The 19,432-nt window shown below is 46.4% G+C and overlaps 1 protein-coding gene across 3 annotated transcripts; it reads right to left on the bottom strand.

Moving 5' to 3' along the window:
• Positions 1-1,334: 1,334 nt before the first annotated feature.
• LOC128848256 (zinc finger protein 436-like) lies at positions 1,335-18,288 on the bottom strand. 3 transcript variants are annotated; one of them, XR_008446994.1, is made up of 6 exons: positions 18,039-18,288; positions 10,802-10,859; positions 10,134-10,260; positions 8,986-9,099; positions 6,135-8,621; positions 1,335-2,496 (listed from the first exon to the last, which is right to left on the bottom strand). XR_008446994.1 is itself a non-coding variant. In XM_054048141.1 (5 exons), the coding sequence occupies exons 2-5, from the start codon at positions 10,823-10,825 to the stop codon at positions 6,916-6,918; spliced, it is 1,971 nt and encodes a 656-aa protein (XP_053904116.1). In that variant the 5' UTR covers positions 10,826-10,859; positions 18,039-18,288; the 3' UTR covers positions 1,335-6,915. The 3 variants fall into 3 exon arrangements, 2 of the variants coding, with proteins under 2 accessions (XP_053904116.1, XP_053904117.1); XM_054048141.1 differs by having other exon boundaries at positions 1,335-8,621; XM_054048142.1 differs by having other exon boundaries at positions 1,335-8,618.
• Between the last annotated feature and the right edge of the window lie 1,144 nt (positions 18,289-19,432).

The raw sequence follows: 19,432 nt of genomic DNA, 5'->3' as shown, positions 1-19,432 counted from the left end.
TAACTCTGATAGCAAAGGTGCAGTGTTAGCCACACAGGGAGTATCAGAGTTGTCAAGACATGAACAATAATGGTGCATTTAACATCTGCGTCAGCTTTATAGTCTGGGTCCTCAATACTGATATCATGTAGTAAAAACACACATTTTAAATAACATGTATTAGCTATCCCAGCATAAAAAATATAGTGGAGACAAGGCACTTAAGTAAGGTTCCTGCTGCCTCCCTGTCCCCAAAGTGCAAAAGAGGAACAGGATAATTCATTTTTAAAAATGTTTGATTTTGATTGTATACCTGTCAGAATGAAGAATATCACTGAAGTGTGTCAAAATAAATAGCACACATAAAAGGCTATGGAATTAAAATATGCAATTAGAAGTATAAACAATCCAGTAGAAAAAACATTATTTATATATGCAACAAATGAAGTAATAGAAGAGTTAAGTGTGTACTTCAGTGTTTGCAGGATGGGGGATTAAGGATTTTTAATACATTTGCAGTTAGAAAGGGGTTGGCACATGTTACTGGAGTCCAAAATGGTATTGAAATGTACAACTATTTTAGATAGATGGCTTCTTTGGCAGAGATAACAGCAGAAGTATGAAAGTAGTGCCCTCTAAAGGCCCAGGAACAAAAAAGGCAAATAACAAGAACCCATAATGTATTTAGTAGTAGTTGTTGGGGGGGGGGGTCTGTTTTGTTTTTAAATTTCATATCTTGGGAGCTGTATATCTATGTTTAGCAAAACTTTCAGTAGATATTTGCCTTTGAGAAAGATTTCCTACAATATAGTCCAGTGCCCTTAGGGCAAGATTTTTAAAGGTATTTAGGTGACTAGTGGGATTTTCAAAAGCATCTAAGTGCATTCGACCTTTAAAAATCTGGCCTATGGTGAATATTTGGGAAGCAAGTTCTATTCACAAGTGGCAATGTGTGAAAAAGCACTAGTGTGCTGGATCAAGAGGCAAAATAACAAGGCAATCCCCACTGGTGGTTTAAAGGAAAAATGCAAAGTTTTGACACCAATACAGGTGATCTGTCATACTTGATGTCATATAAGAATGAACTTGTGTAAATATAAAAATAGTAGAAATGAAAATGAATGTTACAGTGCAAACCAGGAAGTGCTGTAAACTGAGATGTGATTGCTGAAATTACTAGCAACATATTTTCAGTGATTATTTGCTGTTGTCATTTGGCTTGTGGGTGTGTTCTCTCCAGCTCTGCACAGGTAACTGGCCCAGCAGACCTTGATAGCACTGCCCAGAAAGACCACAGACTTGGTTCAGTGGTGAAGGTGCTCAGCCAGGTTTATTGTCAACGAAGCTGTCACCAGAGTCTCAGGGGGGCAACACTGAGATTGCTTAATCAGGGCAAACTGCAAAGATTGGAGTAGACAATCCCCCAAACAGGTGGTTATTCTAATACTTAGATTCACCAAGCCAACAACAAAACAACTTCTACAATACCTTCCTGGTTACCCAGAAGCCAGAAATACAGTTCTCTTAAAGCAACCCAGCCTTAGGCTCCTACCCAGACACCCAAGTCAAATACGATGAGGATTACTGAAAATCTTGTTCATCATATAAAAAGTTCTACCAATCCCAAAGGATTGGACACATCACCCATAAGGATAATGAATATTTCAGATCTTACCCAAATACACGCTTACAGCCAATTCTTATTATCTAAACTAAAATTTATTTTAAAAAAAGTGATAAAAGATCACTATATATACAGATATGAATAGAGTTCTATGGTCAGTTTCATAGTAGAGATGGTGAGCTTCAGAGTTGCAAAAATTTCTTTTCAGAATTAGTTCCACAGGTTATAGTCCAGTGTCAGGATGGTCCAGACTGGAGCTGGAGACCTCAGTCTTGCGACTCAAACTTCCCCTGACAAAGCTTAAGTAGATCTGAGATAACAGGATCAGGCCCAAGAATTCCTTTTATAGTTCTCTGGCAGCCTCTTGACAGCAGATATTCCTTGGGTGAAGCACTGTGGCTTTGAAGTAAAACCTCCTATTTTCTATGTATACACAGGTAACTAGTTGCATTCATCAGCCTAAGGTAATTATCCATTAAGCAGTTCATAGACAGATTACTACAAATTTCAAAGAGAAATATAGACAATGATATTGTTACACCTAAGCTTCATCAAAATGTTAAAATTCCCTTTTGATTTCTGAATCAATAGAACAGGGGTCACAACCTTCCGGAAGTGGTGTGCCAAGTCTTCATTTATTCACTGTAATTTAAGGTTTTGCATGCCAGTAATACATTTTACATTTACAGGGTCCGGCGGCCGGAACCCCAGACTGGCAGCAGGCTGAGTGGGGCAGGCGGCCAGGCCCCCAGCACGCTGCCGGCCGGGGTCCCAGCCAGCAGCAGGGCCAGCAGCCGGGACCCTGGCTGGCAGGGGGCCGGCGGACGGAACCCCAGGCCGGCAGCAGAGTGCCACTGAAAATCAGCATGCGTACCGCCATAGGTTGCCAAGCCCTGCAATAGAACATAGTGACAGACAGGTTACATTGTTAATCTCTAACAAGATATAGGTAAACACAGACAATTACAATCACTATCTTCTTCTAATTCTCTAACAATAGAAGTCTACATTTCAAAGCTCTAGTTTATCTAACATGGAAAGGCCCTAATGACCATTTACATACTTTTTAATATGTCTCTAAAAGTTGGATTTGGGTCATGTAGCCTGCTAGTTGACTAACCTTTTCTCACTCAGTGTCACACTAGCACCCCACAGATTCTACAGGTACACTATCACATGTATGCCCATTACACTGGACCAGGCCAGTCAGCAGCAAGACTTTCTGCTGCCCCCTAGGCCGGACAAAGGCTTACAGTGAGGTACCCCAACATTTATAGATTGAAACATACAATCTGTGATAAACAACTTATGTACCACCTTACATGGTTCATGAGATGTTTACATCCCCTTTTTCCAGATATCTTGGACAAAACATCCCTATCCATTGTTTGTCAAATGAACCTATCTGTACTAGCTGGAATATATTTACGTAAATCTCTAGTGCCTAGTACACTAGCAACAACTTTGTCAAGTTCATGTACTGGGCAGTGAACTTGTGAGCATCTGCTTTAATACATGGCCTGACTTTCATTCACTGTCTCTGGTTCAGGCCTCAGATCTTGCACCAGGCCCAGTGCCCCAGGCTCTCTCTACTATATTTGCTATTACAAATATGCAAAATGATGCCCAGTGTCAACTATCTCACAATGTTAGCGAAGGTAAATGATGAAGAGCTATAAGTAATAAAAATAACATTTTAAAAAGTAGATAATTTAAAGGCAAAAATCTACATTTATAGAGGATGACAACCAGAACAGCAGCTAAGATGGATTTGTGAACTGCTATGAGGCTTTATGCTGGCATATAAACTAATATGGGATTCATTTAAACACTAAAAACACATCTGATGATTATATTTTTTGGAGGCGGGGGTGTAGACTATTTCATGGAATCAAGTCTCCTTTAGCAGCTCAATACACCATACCAGACAGAGAAGAGCTGCCGTGTCTAGGCATTGGGATGCACTCAGCCATTAAGAAAACATCCCTGGGAAGTGGCTGTTGAGCAACATGGCCCTGAAAGGTGGGAGGGGAGCCCCTCTGCCTCAAACACTATTTTTGTTATGGCTCAGCCCATCTGGGGTAACTTATCTCGTCTGCCCCTCTCTACTACAGGGTTTTTCATCTCTGCCCATGTCTACCAGCATCTGTATCCCATTCCGAATCTGGTTGCTACCCCATCCCTGCTTTTTTGCCCCTCAGACCCTCTATTCCCCCTGCCTCCAGCTGTTTGTCCCTTCTGTGCCATTTCACCCTGCACAGACTCTGCCATCCCACCCCTGATTTGCCCCCTCTGCACCCTTTTAACTCCATGAACTGTAGGGAGCAATTGTCATCCCAAGGCAGGGCAAAATCAGGGCAGCAGCTTTAGCTGATGTTACTCAGCATCCTCAATTCACCTGAGCCTCCTCAGTAACAGCCAAGCAGCAAATTCAGTCAGGACTCTCCAAGGGTCAGACAGATGCTGCTGTGTTGGGGTAGAGTGTGACAGTAAAGTGAGGAAGAGGGAATCCCTCCTACTTACCCCATCACCTTCATATAACACAGACCCCAAAACACCACATTTTGCTATCCCTGCTAAAGCACTTTTAGAATCTATTTAATTCTGGTCTCTAAGGGACAAAATATAAATGTTTTTGGCATAACCAGGAGCAAAGGGGAACTCAGTGATTCCAATAATTGCTTTGCTAATGCAAAGCATTATATATGATGGTCAGTCTAGACTAGGAAAAGTGGGGGAGGGTCGGAGGAGATTTGCTAGCTAATCCCAACCATTTTTCCAACCACAGACAGACCCTCGAAAGCTGATGCTGTGGAGGCAGAGGTGGGATCCCAAGGCCTTTAGGCCTCCCACAAAAGACCTTGTGGAAAGCAGTCTCTCAGGAGAGCATTCAGCCACACAGCTATAAGCAGGCAGAGAGAAAAAAACATTGTAAATTTCAACTGCTCCAATTAGCATAACAAAAGTGGTGACAGTATCATAATGTTTAGACATGCATAAAAATGTAGTTAGTTGTAGATTTAAGGCTTTTTACAAGTATTAAATCGTGATAGTTTAAGGTAAGGTTAGCTAGAAAGCCACAATGATTTTACCTCAGAAAATCAAAATGGAGGACTTAGGTTGAATTGACCAATAGCATGCAGGCAACTGGGGTGAAGTAAAATTCAGCAGGGTGAGATTAAATTCATTCCAAATACCTGAACTGAGGGGTCAGTCAGGTGAGAAGTCAAATGACAGGCAAAGCTGATTGGCTGAACAGGTATCACCCCACCAGGAGTGGACTATGCTAATCACTGGCACTGAGAGAACAACCAATCAGAAAGGCTCAAAAATTGTATATATGGCAGAGAGCTGACAGGCATCAGTGTGGGTGTGAAGTGAGCGGAGAAGATAAAAGTAGAGCAGAGAGTGGAGAGGAACAGGTTGAAGAGCGGAGAGAAGCAAGAAAGAATCCATCAAAAACTGAAATCACTTTTGACAGAGCAGAAGGACCGAGACCAGACAGAAGGATTTAAGAAAATGGAAAGTAAGTACAACTCTCTGAAACCTCTCTTGATTATAAGGAATGCAGGGGTATGATTGTAAATAAAGCTGGATGCCTGCATCTGAATGGATTTTACCCCACCTATTCTATGACTGACTGATCACAACTCATAGAATATTATTACTTAATAATGTAATTTAATGTGTAATATTGTAATGCTGTTTTATACATATGTATAAGGGATCTGTATGTTACATTGTAATAGGTTTGATAAAATATTGCAAAATTGTATTAAGGCTTTATACATATGTATAAGCGGCCTGTGTAATGTATTGCGCAACATTGTATCTGCTATATGGGTCATGTAGTTTATTTCATCGCTCTACTGTAGCTTGTGTTGCATTGTATTTTCTCTTAATTATTAAGTACACTGATTTATTTGTTTAAATAAATGTTATTTTGTTTTCAAATAATTACTGCTTGAGTGTCAATCCTTTGAGCAGAGGGCTGTATATATATCCTCCCACGAGTTAACAGAACTAATCTGTTCTGAGGAGTTGGCTGAGGGTTAGAGACTCGCTCCCTGATAAAACACAGGCAATTCCTCTAGGGCAGGCCACCCATTGAGATGGGCCAAATTCACAATTGGTTTGCAGTTATAGGGAGGCCATTATTAGGGCCCCTTGGGTCCAAATTTTGGGGTAACAGGATCCCTAGGCCTTTAGGCATCCCACAAAGGACCAGGTGAAAATCAGTCCTCTCAGTGGTGCTTTCTGAATGCAGAGAGGGCAGGGAAAAGGGACAGAGGGGGTGAGTATAAGAGGCAGCAGCTCTCTTCCCTTTACTCTCCTCTCTTATCCCATGATCCCTAATATTTGATTTCCCCAGTACCCTCTGCATCCCACATCCACCAGACCCAACCATTCAATCCCCCAGTTTCCTCCCCAAAACCCATCCCTCCTGGTCCCTTCACATTTGATCCCCCAGAACCCAGCACCTTAGGGGATTTAGGGAGGGGAAGAGTTGCCAACCCCCAGGGACACTCACCCTGCAGGGACCAACTCCAGATAAGTGGGGAAGTCCAGCCCAGGGACTGCTGGGAAATGGGGAGTGGGGACAGGTGTCCAGAGTGAATGTGGGGCCTGGCCCAAGTATCCCTCCCCTCATCTCCATGGAAGGGGCTCACATCTGGGAAGGGAAGAGAGATGGGGGAACTTCATCCAGGCAGAGGGATCTTCTAGAGGAGTTTCTCTCTCCCTTCCCCCAGCAGGTTAGCAGGAGGCAGGAAGACCCATCAGTTCAGCAGCCAGGGCTGCAGCAGGGGCTGGCTGGTACTTCTCCTCCTCTGCCTGGGGTTTGCTTAAACAAGGCAAAGCCAGAGGATCCCTGATCAGCTCAGGGTCAGCTGCTGCTGGAACCTGCGGGGCAGCTGGATACCTGGGAGCCACATGCCACTGAGGCATATGGGAATTGAGAAATGGAGTTTTTACTAAGGCCAGCCCTAGTCAGGGCAGTGAGAGAATTTCTCTCCTATGTGGAGAAGTCTCTGATGTGAGCACCAAATGAAGCTTCCATCACATTCAAGGTCTTTCTTCTGTGAATTATCGAATGTGGAATAATGTCTGAGCTCAGACTGAATTTTTTTCCTGCAGTTGTTGAAGCTTTTCCCATCATCCAAGCATTTATGGGGTTTCTCTCTTGTGTAGATTATCTGATATGAAGCAAGGTTTGATCTCTGAATGAAACTTACCCCACAGTGGAGGCACTTATGATTTCTCTCCGGATGTTTTGAGCTCTCACTGAAGTTTTTCCCACACTCAAGGTATTTTTACAGTCTCTCTCCTGTGTGCAGTCTCCGATGGGTAATAAGATTTGAGCTCCGATTGAAGCTTTTCCCACAGTCCAAGCATTTATAGGGTCTCTCTCCTGTGTGGGTTCTCAAATGGTTAATAAGGACTGAGCGCTGACTGAAGCTTTTCCCACAGTCCAAGCATTTATAGGGTCTCTCCCCCGTATGGATTCTCCCATGGCTAATAAGACCTGAGCGTTGACTGAAGCTTTTCCCACAGTCTAAGCATTTATAGGGTCTCTCTCCTGTGTGCAATCTCCGATGAATAATAAGATTTGAACTCCGTTTGAAGCTTTTTCCACAGTCCAAGCATTTATAGGGTCTCTCCTCTGTGTGGATTCTCCCATGACTAATAAGGCCTGAGCGCTGACTGAAGCTCTTCCCACACTCCAAGCATTTATAGGGTTTCTCTCCTGTGTGGGTTCTCTGGTGTATAAGAAGGGCTGATGGTACACTGAAACTTTTCCCACACTCAAGGCATTTATATGGTCCATCTCCTGTGTGTATTCTCCCATGGTTAATAAGGACTGAGCGCTGACTGAAGCTTTTCCCACAGTGCAAGCATTTATATGGTCCCTCTCCTGTGTGCATTCTCCCATGGCTAATGAGATGTGAGCTCCGACTGAAGCTTTTCCCACAGACCAAGCATTTATAGGGTTTCTCTCCCGTGTGGGTTCTCTGATGTATGAGAAGGGCTGATGGCACACTGAAACTTTTCCCACACTCGAGACATTTATATGGTCCCTCTCCCGTATGGATTCTCCTATGAGTAATAAGGACTGAGCGCTGACTGAAGCTTTTCCCACAGTCCAAGCATTTATAGGGTTTCTCTCCCGTGTGGGTCCTCTGATGTATAATAAGGACTGATGGTGCACTGAAACTTTTTCCACACTCAAGGCATTTATATGGTCCCTCTCCCGTGTGGATTATCTCATGGCTAATAAGGCGTGAGCGCTGACTGAAGCTTTTCCCACAGTCCAAGCATTTATAGGGTTTCTCTCCCGTGTGGGTCCTCTGATGTATAATAAGGGAAGATGGTATACCAAAACTTTTCCCACACTCAAGGCATTTATATGGTCTCTCTCCGGTGTGGTTTCTCCCATGGCTAGTAAGGCCTGAGAGCTGACTAAAACTTTTCCCACACTCAAGGCATTTATACGGTCTCTCTCCTGTGTGCACTCTCCGATGGATAGTAAGATTTGAGTTCCGATCGAAGCTTTTCCCACAGTCCAAGCATTTATAGGGTCTCTCTCCAGTGTGGATTTTACCATGGTTAATAAGGCCTGAGTGCTGACTGAAGCTTTTCCCACAGTCCAAGCATTTATAGGGTCTCTCTCCTGTGTGGATTCTCCTATGGTTAATAAGGCCTGAGCACTGTCTGAAACTTTTCCCACAGTCCAAGCATTTATAGGGTTTATTTTCCTTGTGATTTGTCTGCTGGGCTGTGATTTCCTTGGGATCCTTGCCTGCCCCCCCACATTCAATTGATTCATCCACTTTCTTCCTTTGTTGGTTTCCCAACTTCCTCTCTGACTTGTGCCAATTACTGCAGGCTTTTCTCTGTTCCAAGCACTGGGAAAAATTCTCTTCAGCTCTTCTCAAAAATGTCCTCTGCAGCTCCACTTGCTCAGGACATTTCTGCAGTGGATTCACCTCCTCGTTCTCACTCTTTGTCTTGTCACCTGCTGGGGTACAGAGAGAGAATCCAGGCAGGGATCATTGCTTGGACTGGTAGAAAGGACAGAAAGGGGAACAGAAAAGAGGGAAAACACAACACAGTAACTGTTGGGGAGACTGAGAAATTGGATTCTGCCTCCACATCCCATCCAAACACTCAAAGGGAAGAGAAGTCAGGGAGAAAACTCCTCACAGATAACAGGGTGGGTGGGAAGCCAGGAGCGATATCTACCATGATGATATGACATCTGCTGACCACAGTCTGAACTGGGTGAGAACAGAACTGAGGGGGCTCAGACTACATTTGGGAGATTTTCAGCATTTTCCTTCATTTGCCAGATACTTTCTGTGTCAGTGTCACTGACTCCTCACCTGTGCAGGTGCCTCTTGGGAGCTTCCTTTCCTCAGAGGCCTGGAAATCCGGGACCCACGGCTCTTCCCCTGCTTCCAGCCGGGCGACCAGGTCAGGTTTGGGAATGGGAAATCCTGCTCAGGGTGTGAAATCAGGCATGATCAGAGTGCACTGAGGATCGGTGGAGTATTTGTCACAAAGGCACACCTTGATTCCATAATTTCCTAGGGGGTAGTGGGCTCTGAACAGATGGGAACTTGGTCACTGAGCTCCCTTCAGAGAGGCTGATGTCTGGAGAGGGGGGAGTTGTCCCACCCTTACTAGGAGTGTTCAGGATCTGTGGGCTCTGGGGGACTTGCTGAGGCACACACATCTCTGGTGTTAAACCCCTGCCTATGTCTAAACCTCCAGCACCCAGAGTCCTCCCCACACATGGAGCTAGTCCCAGGAAGGAGAGTGCACAGAGACTCTGTTTGTGAGTGAGAATTAATGCAGATTGGACAGTGGTTCTCAAATTACAGGTCAGGATCCCAAAGTGGGTCGCGACCCTATTTTAATGGGGTCTCCAGGGCTGGCGTTAGAGTTGCTAGGCGCCTGGGGCTGAAGCCAAAGCCTGAGACCCTCCAGTCCGGGGCTGAAGTCAAAACCCGAGCCCCCGCCTCATCTGGCCTGAAGCCGAAGCCTGAGCCCCTTCACCCTGGGCTGAAGGTGGGCTTCGTTCTCGGTCTGAGGCTTTGGTTCCCCTGCCTGGGGTCGTGTAGTAATGTCTGTTGTCAGAAGGGTGCAATGAAGTTTGAGAACTGCTGAGATAAGATAATACACTGCTTCTGCACCCATGAGAGCTGGAGGGATGGGTGTGAATTAGCATGTCCATTAAGCTCATGACTCCCCTATCCCATTGGAGAAGGTATGGAAATCAATGGCTCTCTTACACTGGAGCTGTGGACTATGGGACCCATTCCTCTCTAATCTAGCTGACCCAAGAGCAGGGTTTTGGAGCTGTGCTCCGGCTCTGCTCCAGCTCGAGGCAAAAACCTGCAGCTCCACTGCTCCAGAGCTGCCCCGCATTCCAACTCCGGGCTCTGCTCCAAAGTCCTGCCCGAGAGGACCCATACCAGATTCAGAAATGCAGACCCCATAGCTTCAAACAACAAACACGAATCCTTACCCAGTGAGGTCACAGTCTCATAATTCTCCTGCATGACGTCCCTGTAGAGGGCTCTCTGATTGGGGTCCAGCAGAGCCCCCTGCCCCTCGGTGAAATACACAGCCACCTCCTCAAAGGTCACCGGCATCTGAAAAAAAAGGTGCTCCCCACTTAGTGCCTGCTGCCCCAGTCACAATCCCACTATTCTTGGGGGGAAAAGCATAAAAATAGGACCGCTCTGGGAGTGCCAGAGGTGCAAAAAAAGGTGAGGAACAGAGAGAAGGTGAGAGTTCTTTATCCCTCCCAGCAGACTGAGGGCAGGGTCTTCTCATTTACCACCCACCTACTAGGCACAGGCTGATGTGGGAAGCAGAGCTCTATGCAGGAGACAGAGACAGGAATCCCAGTACCTTCCCTTTGTATTGCTCTGCAGTCTCTGGGTAGTGGGTTCAGGGTCCAGCACTCTGGTCTGTTTTCCCTGCCCTGTCCAGGGGGGCTGTTTCCTGTTTCAGAAATGGGGGAAATGTTCACCCCGCCAATGGGTCTGGTCATAAATCAGGCCCTAGACTGAGCATGTTCCAGCAAGTATATCACACCTTGTCCCCCTCCCTGCTTCACCCTGTGTATTTCCTGCCCCTCCCCCGCTACAATAACCCTCCCCACCAGCTCCCCCGCAAAATATCCCCTACCTGAGCTGGATCCATCACATCCATTTCACTTCCCTGTCCCCCACGAAGATGGGATGATCTAGAGCAAAACATGGTCATTATTCTGCAGCCTGTCAGGGTGAGAAGGACAACTGGGGAGACTTCTGAATTAGCGTTAGTCCATTTCACACCCCAATTCCCCCCAGGCTCTTTTCCTACAGAAAGACACTCTAGACTCCGCCATGGTGGGAAAACCCTCAGTTACATTATTACAACACAGACCTGACCCCTCCCACTGGGACTAAACCTACAAGACACTTTTTACACCCTCCCAGTAACCAAGCCTCTGAGCCAAATGCCAGAAACAAGCAGAATCAAAGGAGCCACTTTGGGGAAAATCCCCCGTGACACTGTCCCCAGGGAAGCATATTTCTCCAGCAGCGTGGGGACTAGGCAGAGGCAGGAACTGGCTTTTCCTCTCTCTGCTCCTCACCTTCTTCCCAGCAAAGTCAATCTGCCCTGAGGTGCTGCAGGAAATGGAGCTGGGCAGGGTAGGGAGCCTGGAACCTCCCTCCCCATTTATTGCTCCTGCTGCCCCTTCCAGTCTCTCCACTCCCACTTCTGCATGGAAGAACAGATTACTGTCCTGCCATTCCTGTGGCCTTTCCTCTCTAATAGCTACTGCCACTGCTAACAGGGGCGTGAGACAGAATGTATTGAGGGGAGCAGCCCTGGGATCCGCAGATCCCCGGGAGCAGAGCTGGGGCCATTTGTGCAGAGTCACTTTCTTGCCCATTGCCAGCACTTTCCCCCAGGTCTCTCTCCTCACCTGGAGTCTCCAACAGAGCCCAGGTCTGCCCTAGGGGCTGGTTCCAGCCACATGAGAAAGTCCCCCATCAGCTGGATACACAGGGACTTAATGATGGTCTATCCCAGCACAGACCCCACCGGGGAGCAGCAGCTGCTCCCAGAGCACAATGGAGGCAGCATCATTAGGGCTACCATATGTCCGGATTTCCCCGGACATGTCCGGCTTTTCGGTCTATAAATAGCCGTCCGGGGGGGATTTTTAAAAATCTAAAAATGTCCGGGATTTCCCCCCAGTCGGCTATTTATAGATAGAAAAGCGGCGGCCAAGCACCGCTGGGCACCCAAAGCCCCTTCCTGGCTCCCCCCATCTCCTGCAGCCTTACCACGCTGTCCGGCCCGCAGCTGTCTTCCCCCTCCTCTCCTCCTCTGAACACTCCGCCCCCTGCTCCTCCCCCTCCCCTGCTTCCCGCGAATCAGATCTTCGCGGGAAGTCTGAAAAGAAGCAGGGGCAAGCGGGAGGCAGCAGCAGGTAAGTTGGGGTGGGGGGGGGGGGCGCGAGGAGGAGAGCTCCAGGGAGGCGTGGCCTTGGCCGAGCGGCTCCCTCCGGCTCGGGCCCCAGCAGCGCTTGGCCCGGCCCCAAGCCCCACAACCCCGGCCGGAGCGCAGCCCAATTCCTGGGCTCTTTAAAGCCGGCCCTGGTCAGGAAACAGGGAGGGGGGGTTGGATGGGTCGGGAGTCTGGGGGGGGGGCTGTCAGGAGGGCAAGGGTGTGAAGAGGGGTTGGGACAGTCAGGGACAGGGAGCGGGGGGGCTAGATGGTCTGGGGGGGCTGTCAGGGGGCAGGGGTGTGGAGAGGGGTCAAGGCAGGCAGGTAGCAGAGGGGGTTGGATGGGTCAGGAGTTCTGGGGGTCCTGTCAGGGGCAGGGAGCAGTTGGATAGGGCATGTGAGTCCCCGGGGGTCTGTCTGGGGGTGGGGGTGTGAATATGGGGTGGGGGTGTGAATATGGGTCAGGGCAGTCAGGGGACAAGTAGGGTCATAGGGCGTTCTCAGGAGGGGGCAGTCAGGGGACAAGAAGCAGGGCGGCTTAGATAAGCGGTGGAGTCCTAGGGGGCAGTTAGTGGTTAGTGGCAGGGGTCCCAGGAGGGGGCAGTCAGGGGACAAGGAGCGGGGGGGGGTTGGGGGTTCTGAAGGGGGCAATCAGGGGGTGGGAAGTGGGAGGGAGTGGATGGGGGTGAGGCAGGGGCGGGGCTAGAGCGGGGCTACTCCCCCCCCCCCCAGTGTCCTCTTTTTTGCTTGTGGAAATATGGTAACCCTAAGCATCATGTGCCCCAAGAAACTCAGCTAGCTCTAGGGCTCTACAATCCTGAGCAGAGAGATTGACACCAGCCTTCTCTTCCTTAGCAAAACCTCTGCTGGGGGCAGCTAATGACCAAGCCTCCCCGTGCTGCCCCTGCAGTCCCCAGGGACAGTCAGGCCAATGCTGATCTCATTTGCCCATCTGGACTTACACTGGAACTGGAGAACCAATTCAAACCAGTATTTCATACTTGAACCAAAATGGGGGAGTGGCAATATATATGAAAGAAAGCATAAGAAACAAATGAAGTAAAAATCTTAAATGAACCAAATTGTACCATATAATTGCTATAGATAGTAATTCCATGCTCTAATAAGAATATAGCAGTAGGGATATATTACCGACCACCTGACCAGGATGGTGAAATACTCAGGGAGATTAGAGAGGCTATTAAAATAAAAAACTCAATAATAATGGGGGATTTCAACGATCCCCATATTGACTGGGTACATGTCACTTCAGGACAGGATGCAGAGATAAAGTTTCTTAACACCTTAAATGACTGCTTCTTGGAGCTGCTAGTCCTGGAACCCACAAGAGGAGAGGCAATTCTTGATTTAGTCTTAAGTGGAGCACAGGATCTGGTCCAAGAGGTGAATATAGCTGGACCGCTTGGTAATAGTGACCATAATATAATTAAATTTAACACCCCTGGGAAAACACCACAGCAGTCCAGCATTGTAGCATTTAATTTCAGAAAGGGGAACTATACAAAAATGAGGAAGTTAGTTAAACAGAAATTAAAGGATACAGTGCCAAAAGTGAAATCTCTGCAAGCTGCATGGAAACTTTTTAAAGACACCATAATAGAGGCTCAACTTAAATGTATACCCCAAATTAAAAAACATAGTAAGAGAACCAAAAAAGTGCCACTGAGGCTAAACAACAAAGTAAAAGAAGCATTCAAAGGCAAAAAGGCACCTTTAAAAAGTGGAAGTTAAATCCTAGTGAGGAACATAGAAAGGAGCATAAACTCTGGCTCTGGCAAATGAAGTGTAAAAATATAATTAGGAAGGCCAAAAAGAATTTGAAGAACTGCTAGCCAAAGACGCAAAAAGTTATAGCAAAAAAAGTTTTAAGTACATCAGCAGCAGGATGCCTGCTAAACAACCAGTGGGGCCACTGCATGATCAAGATGCTAAAGGAGCACTAAAGGACGATAAGGCTATTGCGGAGAACTAAATGAATTCTTTGCATCGGTCTTCACAGCTGAGGATGCGAGGGAGATTCCCAAACCTGAGCCATTCTTTTTAGGTGACAAATCTGAGGAACTATCCCAGATTGAGATGTCAATAGAGGAGATTTTGGAACAAATTGATAAACTAAACAGTAATAAGTCACCAGGACTATGTGGTAGTCACCCAAGAGTTCTGAAGGAACTCAAATGTGAAATTGCAGAACTACTAACTGTAGTCTGCAACCTATCATTTAAATCAGCTTCTGTACCAAATGACTGGATAATAGCTAATGTGACACCAATTTTTAAAAAAGGCTCCAGAGGTGATCCCAGCAATTACAGGCCGGTAAGCCTGACTTCAATACTGGGCAAACTGGTTGAAACTATAGTCAAGAACAAAACTGTCAGACACATAGATGAACATAATTTGTTGGGGAAGGGTCAACATAGTTTTTGTAAAGGGAAATCATGCCTCACCAATCTACTAGAATTCTTTGAGGGGGTCAACAAGCATGAGGATAAGGGGAATCCAGTGGATATAGTGTACTAAGATTTTCAGAAAGCCTTTGACAAGGGTCCCTCACCAAAGGCTCTTAAGCAAAGTAAGCTATCATGGGATAAGAGGGAAGGTTCTCTCATGGATTGGTAACTGGTTAAAAGATAGGAAACAAAGGGTAGGAATAAACAGTCAGTTTTCAGAATGGAGAGAGATAAATAGCGGTGTCCCCCAAGAGTCTGTACTGGGACCAGTCCTATTCAACATATTCATAAATGATCTGGGAAAAGGGATAAACAGTGAGGTGGCAAAATTTGCAGATGAAAAACATAATCCCAACTATATGCATAAAATTAGCTGTTACCACTCAAGAAAGATCTTGTATTGCAGATAGTTCTCTGAAAACATCCACTCAATGTGCAGCGAACAGAATGTTGGGAATCATTAAGAAAGGGATAGATAATAAGACAGAAAATATCATATTGCCTCTATATAAATACATGATATGCCCACATCTTGAATACTGCATGCAGATGTGGTCACCCCATCTCAAAAAAGATATACTGGAATTGGAAAAGGTTCAGAAAAGGGCAACCAAAATTATTAGGGGTATGGAACGGATGCCATATGAGGAGAGATTAATAACACTGGGATCTTTCAGCTTGGAAAAGAGACGAATAAGGGGGGATATGATTGAGGTCTATAAAATCATGACTGGGGTGGAGAAAGTAGATAAAGAAGTGTTATTTACTCCTTCTCATAACACAAGAACTAGGGGTCACTGAATGAAATTAATAGGCAGCAGATTTAAAACAAGCAAAAGGAAGTATTTTTTCACACAACGCACAGTCAACCTGTGGAACTCCTTGCCAGAGGATGTTGTGAAGGCCAAGACTATAACAGCATTAAAAAAAAAAAAAAAAAACTGGATAAGTTCATGGAATCATAGAAGATTAGGGTTGGAAGAGACCTCAGGAGGTCATCTAGTCCGCCCCCGCTCAAAAGGTTGGAGGATAGGTCCATCAATGGCTATTAGCCAGGATGGGCAGGGATGGTGTCCCTAGCCTCTGTTTGCCAGAAGCTGGGAATGGGAGACAGGGGATGGATCACTTGAAGTTTACCTATTCTGTTCATTCCCTCTGGGGCACCTGGCATTGGCCACTGTTGGAAGACAGGATACTGGTCTAGAAGGACCTTTGGTCTGACCCAGTATGGCCATTCTTATGTTCATAATTTTGATTTACGGGACTGAACTGAAAAAAAAAGGGAGTGGGTGGTTAAAATAAATATTCATTTTTTTTAAGCTCAATAAAAAAATTATTCAGTGATCTTATTTTAATTTTAAGACAAGAAACTAACTAGCCAATGGGCTGGTGATGGCTCTCAGAATGGCCTACCCCATAGTGAGAAGAAAATGAGAATAGAAGGGGGCCAGCCCACAAGCGCAGGGAGGGAGAGGAGAAGCTTGGGAGCTGCTTGCACACCATGGGAGGCAGAAGGGGGGACCAGAGGTAGAGGAACCACCTCTGAGATGCCCCCCTGAAGAGAGAAGAAGTGGGAGGCTCCCTGGGCCCTGAAGTTCATAACTCTTCAAATCCAGGGGCAAAAGTAATGGCTCCCCAACCTTCTCCCCTTAGACAGGCCTCCTCCCACCCTCTCCAACCCCTGGGGCAGCTCCTCCCTCCAGTTGCCCCACTTGAGGCAGGGTTCATGCTCCAAACTCCCTTCCCCACTGAAGCCAGCTGCAGGGCCCACTCCCAACCCCCCCACCCCTCCCAGGACACTATTTGATACCCTCCTCCAACCCCCCCACACCTACCCCCAGATAGATATGTTTCTTTCATACATATATCTTGATGCTAGATATCAATCCCCACTCTCAGCAGAGGACAAAGGCAAAAATTCATTACACCAAAACATGGAAGAAGATGGAATTACTTCAGTCAGAAGTAAGAAATAATGATGTCATAGAATCAATGTCAGACACGTCTGACACTGAAAGATGAATTGGAACTTCTTAAAGTTTGTGAAATTTCCGAAACGGAAGAGATATCTGGATGAAGGAAAGCCCAACAAATGATTGGGCCAATTCTTGATTCATTTGCAGATAAGCCACATCTCAAGAAGAAAGAAAACAGAGCAAACTACTGGGAACATCTGAAAAATGTCATGCCCAAGCTAAATCAACTAGCAAAAGTTCTACTGGCACTTCCAGCAACACAAGTGAGTGTTAAAATAAAATTTCCAGGCCTCAAATGTATCCTTTCACTGCAGAGATCCGATATTATAAAGCAAAGATCTTATTTTAGGTTGCTCAAACAAATTGTGCATAAAAAAATTGTGTTCTTTTGACAACACAAAAACACTAGGAAAACTCATGTAAAGTTAAAGTTAAAAAATAAATAAAGAGCCAAAAATGAAAACAGTTTCCATTTTAAGCTGCAGCTCTCTTTTCTGAATTTACCTCCATGAAGATTGAAATATGATTTAAAATAGTAACTGAAGTTTTATTTTTGTTTCTTTGGGTGGCTTGAACCAGAAATGAAACTGAACATACTGAATGCAACTGAACCTGAACCGAACCAAACCAAAATAAAAACAGTTGGACTCCTTGCTTGCTGTTGCTAGCAGTGACTCTTGTTTGACCCAGAATCCTGCACAGAAATCAGAGCAGGGCACTGTTCAGTCCTGTCAGACCCAAACATTTAACATTCAGGAGTCAAACCCCCAAATAGCAACACTGTCTTAAAAAGTTAGACTAAATTGGGGGCAGTGTGTGTGGGGGGGGGGAATATTTGCCTTGTAAATTCTGAGCCCTTAGGGTGAAATCCCCTGTCCACCCACCCCACTGGCTGCTGGGCAGGAAAGCCCCCTCTCCCACCCCATAGGCTGGGGGAGCTGCCATTGTATCTTTCACCATCCCCCTCCCTTCCCCTACTCTCTGGCTCTCCCTTCCCCAGCCAGTCTCTGCTTGCTCTCATGGCTCCCCACAGTCCCCCATTTCCTTCCCTTTATCCCCATACTCAAAGTTTCCTTCTATTCTAGCTCTGTACCCCTGAGCCCCAGAATTCTCCCCCTGCCCATTGATTCCTGTGTATTCCATCAGCCTCCCTTCAGCAGCCCCACATCCCCATCCCACCCACTGCATCCCTGTTCACCCCCCTTCTGCCCCCTCAGACACCCCAGTTCCCCCACAATGCCCTCTGGCTCTCAGATCCCCCTTCCCCTCTTCAGCCCCCTTCTGGCTCCTCATATGTTACTGTCCCACCCCCAATCCCCCCCACTCACTGCAAACCATGGGAGCTGGCAGCCATCTTTCCTCTGCCCAACAGAGGGAATCGCAGCCAGCCCAGCTGAGAGCAGCCTGGGGCATCCCCCTGCCCCTGCAGACAGGCTGCAACCGAGAGCATCTCTCCCTGGGGAGGGGGGCAGGTCTCACCTTCTCTCCACGTGGAGCACTGCCTGGGAGCAGGGCTCTGGGTCCCAGTAAGGATGGCACGGGACAGGCTGGGGTCTCTGCACTGGGAGAGTCTCTCAGGGAGCAGCGGGAATGTTCCTCCCTCGATAGGAAACTTCCCCCGCCTGCAGCCAGGGCTCTGGGGTCCCCAGCGGCAGCAGCCGAGGCCCTGGAGTCTTGCAAGGAACGTAGATTGCTCCGCAACAGAGTAACTGCAGGGACTGCAATTCACTTCCTGCTGCCAGACTGAGTGACCCCGGGAATCGCTCCGCCCGGCGCCTCCCGGGTCCTAACGAGAGCCAGAGCACTGGGTCTCTTTTCTCACTGTCTCCGAGCCCTGGGCTGAGCTGCAAGGTCTCCTCCTGTAGTTCGGATCATGGAGTTATCAGTGCTATGTTCTCTGGTTACACTGCTCTACAATTTTTGAGAAGTTGTCTGCTTCAGAGATAAAATGTGCTATTTATTATGTATTTTGATGTGCTGAATTGAAATATGACAATTAAAACAACTGATTGGCTACTGTTTCTAAGATATTTAAGTTTTTACATTTTATGTCTATGTATATTGTGTAGATAGTAGAGTTTTAATCATAAATTGTAAACCTAGGTCTTTTCATGTGTTTATGGTTGCTTTACATGATAATATTTCACCTGTCCTGTTTACGTAACGCTTTACAAATCAGCAAAAGGGTTATATAAATAAAATTTATTATTAAACAAAAGGCAAAAAACTGTTCTGTACATAGTTTAGACCTATTCAATGTCTACTCGGTGCTTCTTGGCTTGTCTCTTGTATTCATTAAATGGAGCATCTCTTGTCACTGTCCAGCAATAGTCTGCAAGCATTGATGGGCTCCATTTGCCCTGATAGCGTTTCTCCATTGTTGCAATGTCCTGGTGAAATCGCTCGCCGTGCTCGATGCTCACTGCTCCGCAGTTCGGTGGAAAAAAATCTAGATGAGAGTGCAAAAAATGTATCTTTAGTGACATGTTGCAACCAAGGCTTTTGTATGCCTTGAGGAGGTTTTCCACCAACAACCTGTAGTTGTCTGCCTTGTTGTTTCCGAGAAAATTTATTGCCACTAACTGGAAGGCTTTCCATGCCGTCTTTTCCTTGCCACGCAGTGCATGGTCAAATGCATCATCTCGAAGAAGTTCATGAATCTGAGGACCAACAAAGACACCTTCCTTTATCTTAGCTTCACTTAACCTTGGAAATTTTCCACGGAGGTACTTGAAAGTTGCTTGTGTTTTGTCAATGGCCTTGACAAAGTTCTTCATCAGACCCAGCTTGATGTGTACAGGTGGTAACAAAATCTTCCTTGATTCAACAAGTTGTGGATGCTGAACACTTTTCCTCCCAAGCTCCAATGACTG

Source organism: Malaclemys terrapin, chromosome 13, assembly GCF_027887155.1.
Source record: "Malaclemys terrapin pileata isolate rMalTer1 chromosome 13, rMalTer1.hap1, whole genome shotgun sequence".
In the NCBI taxonomy this organism is placed as follows: Eukaryota; Metazoa; Chordata; order Testudines; family Emydidae; genus Malaclemys; species Malaclemys terrapin.
The sequence above is the reverse complement of the archived record's forward strand: the minus strand, read 5'-3'. Positions and strand labels throughout refer to the sequence as shown.